Source organism: Mya arenaria, chromosome 12 (assembly GCF_026914265.1).
Source record: "Mya arenaria isolate MELC-2E11 chromosome 12, ASM2691426v1".
Classification (NCBI taxonomy): Eukaryota; Metazoa; Mollusca; class Bivalvia; order Myida; family Myidae; genus Mya; species Mya arenaria.
Window position 1 is genome coordinate 21076795 of NC_069133.1, and position 4923 is coordinate 21081717.

The 4923-nt window shown below is 34.5% G+C and overlaps 1 protein-coding gene across 3 annotated transcripts in view; it reads right to left on the reverse strand.

Moving 5' to 3' along the window:
* Window positions 1–4923, reverse strand: part of LOC128211575 (monocarboxylate transporter 9-like) — a 15538-nt gene continuing 10615 nt past the window's right edge. For all 3 annotated transcript variants that reach the window (XM_052916534.1, XM_052916533.1, XM_052916535.1), the window contains exons 5-6: window positions 2221–2271; window positions 1–760 (exon numbers count right to left, since the gene is read on the reverse strand). In XM_052916534.1, coding sequence (XP_052772494.1) covers window positions 546–760; window positions 2221–2271 — 266 coding nt within the window. In that variant the 3' untranslated portion in view covers window positions 1–545. The remainder of the gene's footprint in view (window positions 761–2220; window positions 2272–4923) is intronic.

A 4923-nucleotide genomic window follows, 5' to 3' on the forward strand; every position in this document is an offset into this window, starting at 1 on the left:
TAACTTGTTATACATAGTTGTAATAAAAATCATTTTAAACAAGCCTTAAAAATACAATATAAACAAGAAACCCATATTTATTTAAACACAACCATCGTCTTTTGCTAAATAATTGGGTAACCGCCATGGAAAAGTCAACGGAAACCTACTAGATGAAAGCACCGTGGTTTTGGTTGTCAAATTAGTCCTGAAAAATGTATCATTCATTATCACCAACTGTATTCAATAACCAACTTAGATCTATCTTAAGTTTAAGAGTAGACTCTGAGTGTTTTCATTGGACTGTAAAAATAACTAGCCAATAGACTGACTGGAATAACTGAGGCGTGTCTAACGGAATAAATAATAACTGAACAACCATTAGACGATATCGGCCCGGAAGAGCTTATTTATCTCGAGAGATTTTAAAGCTTTATATATTTATACTGGCTAACACGTGTTGAATGTTCACAGCCGAATGTGTCCGACCCGAAGACGGAGGTAAATAATGTTAATACCCCTGTGTAGAATTCGCACAGCAATACCGACAATCCGACAATATGACATCAAGTTGCGTTTTCAAGCATATTTATCTTCTCTGAATGCGTGTCTTTCTGATCATTCTCCTGTTGTTCTTCGTGTTGTTTGTTGAGCTTATGCCTTGAGTCTGCATCAACTTCAAGCTCAATATCAGACGTTGTGAGATCTGCTCCGCCGTCTACACGAGTTGATATGAAGTTCGGGATGAAACCAAACACTGACGATACCCCGATAAATATGCCTGAAATATGTGTAAACAAATATGCCTGAAAAATATGTTATTAAATGTGCCTGAAATATATGTAAATATAAAGACATATGCCTGAAATATATGTAAATACATGTGCCTGAAATATATGTTACTAAATGGGCCTGAAATGTATGTAAATAAATACGCCTGAAATATGTGTTAATACATATGCCTGAAATATATGTAAAAACATATGCCTGAAATATATGTAAATAAATATGCCTGAAATATGTGTAAATACATATGCCTGAAATATATGTAAATACATGTGCCTGAAATATATGTAAATATAAATACATATGCCTGAAATATATGTTAAAACATATGCCTGAAAAATGAGTAAATGAATATGCCTGAAATATATCTAAATAAATATGCCTGAAATATGTGTAAATACATATGCCTGAAATATATGTAAATACATGTACCTGAAATATATGTAAATATAAATACATATGCCTGAAATATATGTAAATACATATGCCTGATAAATGAGTAAAGGAATATGCCTGAAATACATCTAAATAAATATGCCTGAAATATGGGTAAAAATATATGCCTGAAAAATATGTTATTAAATGTGCCTGAAATTTATGTAAATATAAATACATATGGCTGAAATATATGTTAATAAATATGCCTTAAAATATGTATTTTCATATGCTTCATGCATGTTTAATTAATGTGCCTGAAATATTTGTAAATACATATGCCTGAAATATATGTAAATAAATATGCCTGAAATATATGTAAATAAATATGCCTGATATATATGTACATACATATGCCTGAAATATATGTAAATAAATGTGCCTTAAATATATGTAAATAAATATGCCTGAAATATATGTACATACATATGCCTGAAATATATGTGAATAAATATGCATGAAATATATGTAAATAAATATTCCTGAAATCTATGTAAATACATATACCTGATATATATGTAAACACATATGCCTGATCTATATGTAAATAAACATGGCTGAACTACATGTAAACATAGAGACTCAGTTGCGTTATACTAGTATATGTTTATGATTAAAACCCATCGAGACAAGTTAAGACAGTTCAACCTTTAGACCACGTTTAATGATTATAGTTATTTTCAAATAGTTTTATGTGACGCAGGAGTGTTTTAAAAGTGATGTTTTCAATAATGTCACACGAAACACGTCGAAATAGTTATAACAAAATAGATTCAAATCACGGGCCTGATTAGCAGCATTTAATAAAAAAATGCTTACAATAGACAACACAAAACCGTTTATACTTTACTAACTGAAAACTATGATAATATAACACATGCCAATTGTTTTCTTTTGCATCTTCACCTGGGAAGAGGAATTTAAATACTTAAGTCAAACTTGTTGTTCACATGCGAGTTATTCGAAATAAATATGTTAAAACTATAATTAGCTAATCGGAATCATTTAAACTTGACCTACCAGCAATAAGGAACACCTGACCAAGCGTTGCTCCCGCGTCAGCAGAAAGGCCTAGAAAAATGACAATATGTACAGACATGATTGCATTCATTCGGAGCTCCCCGGCCATTTTTATCGAAAACAACCTCGGATGTATATGGACGGTTTACATAATCAAAAAGCGATACGTTTAAGTCCGCTGCAAGTAGATAACGTAGTAATTATCTCAACTATTCGAAGAATAAGGAAGGCTATATTACTCGCCCCAGCGTCGGCGTCGGCGTCCGGTTAATGTTTTAGGGCAAGTTGGGATTTTCACTTATAAGTCCAATACCCTTCATTCAATTCACTAAATACTTCAGACAGTTGTTCAGGGCCATCACACAATGAGGTTAGATAACTCCATATTATCTTTTATACAAATTATAGCCCCTGATTGATTATGGAGCTTTGGTTATTAACGTTTTAGGGCGGATTGGGACATTTATAAATAACTTATTTACCCTTCTTTTAATTGATTAAATACCTCACACAGTTGTTCAGGACCATCACACAATAAGGTTTCATAACTCCATATTATCCTTGATACAAGTTATGGCCCCTGATTGACATTGGAACTTCGGTTAAAGTTTTAGGGCAGGTTAAAGTTTTAGGGCAAGTTGGGATTTTCTCTTATAAGTCCAATATCCTTCATTCAATTCCCTTAATATTTCACACAGTTGTTCAGGGCCATCACATAATGAGGTTAGATAACTGCATATTATCCTTTATACAAATTATGGCCACTGATTGACTTTGGAACTTAGGTTAAAGTTTTAGGGCAGGTTGGGATATTTATTAAAAACTTCCATACACTTCATTCAATTGACTTATTACTTCACACAGTTGTTCAGGACCATCACACAATGAGGTAACATAACTTAGGAACGTAGGTTAAAGTTTTAGGGCAGGTTGAAGTTGTAGGGCAAGTTTGGATTTTAATAAAACAACTTATATACCCTTCATTCAATTGACTTATTACTTAGCACAATAATGACGACCATCTTACAATAAGGTTACATAACTCCATTTAAACCCTAAATACAAATTATGGACATTGATTGACCTTTTTTTTAAATTTTCTTTTTATATTCTTAAACAGGTTTTCCCAGGGAAAACAAGTTATTAGAAAGACTTGTGTCATTGTTTGGGCGGGCTGGTGGGAGGGCAGCATCAAAGTCACCTTATGTATCGAATAATTTTAGCTAGGTTTGACGTATAGTGACCAAACTTGGTATATAGGAAGAGTTTAAACTTGGTAAATAGGAAGCGTTTATGGCGACCTTTCATGGGCTTGTTTTTGAGGCCCCTAGGATCAAGGTCAAGGTCAAAGTTACTATTAATAGGAAAATGGTTGGTATTGAATAACTTAAGTAAGGGTCAACGTATTGCGAGAAAACTTGGTATATATAAAGATAGAGTTTATAGAGACCTTCCATGAGATTGTGTTTTGGGCCCCCGTGCGTTATGGTCACTGTTTACTTTTTGATTATTTTTTTTGCTTTTGACAGGCACATACATCATTATTGTATTCACTTCTTAGTCAAAGCGGCGTAGTCGAGCGCGCTGTCTTACGACAGCTCTTGTTTTATTTAGCAGTTAAACTCTTTGACTTAACTCTTGGGAATCTTAATCATGTTTGCAACAAAAATCTTAACTAGCAATCAATTTCAACTTAGATCAATAAATACAACTCTAAAACACTACATTTAATTAATGATATAATTAAAAAAAATACGAACTACTTCAACTGATGTACCGGCATACATCCGAGGTTGTTTTCGATAAAAATGGCAGAAGGGCTACGAATCGAGTAAATTATTATGATATTTATAGCGGCAAGCATTCTCATTCATCAGAGGTTCGATCGTGATAAAATCTGTTTGCACTCAGAATCGGGGCGTTTAAACCAGAGTGTGGTACGTCACTCAGGTGAAAGGTACGTAACTCTGGTGAACGAGAATGAGCGGCAAGTGGTGAACAGGAAATAAATATATTGTACTAAACAAGTACTTATATTGTTGATAAAGGGCCGTTTCCATAAAGGACTTTAGCCGCAACTTCAAGTAGCTTATATCTGTATACATCGCAAATGACAATACATTTTCCGCACCCGAAGCGGACGCTCTATACCACTGAGCTACCGGTGCGGTTTGATCAGGGAGTGGTGCTCGATTTTTTTATTTCCTCAACTTCGTTTTCATTTAAATGCTGGCTAAAGTTCAAATCACACAAATAGGTGGCAAAATAATGAAACTAAGATAATTACATGTAGATAATTTCAATTTTCGACTTAAATCAACAAAGATCTTTATTGAACCTTTAAACATCTTTTACCCCCGATTTCTACCGTTTATGTCGGGCGCCTGGCAGAAAAGCAATCGATACCCAAATATTTTACCTGCTGCTTGGTCAGCCATAGGCAATGTTATAACAAGCACCGTGTGGGGGTCGAAGTTGTCTGGGGGTTGAACCTTCGACCTCACACTCCGTAGGCGGACTCCCTCACCACTAAGCCACAGAGGTGATTTGGTGTTTTTGTCGTATATATATATTAGTGATTCACTGTTTTGGTAACATGAAACCACGCCGGTAGTGACTTAAGACATGACATCGTGAGAGTGGTCTAGTGGTAAAAGTATCCGCCTCTCACCCACGAGGTCATGGGTTCGATCCCAACCTTGG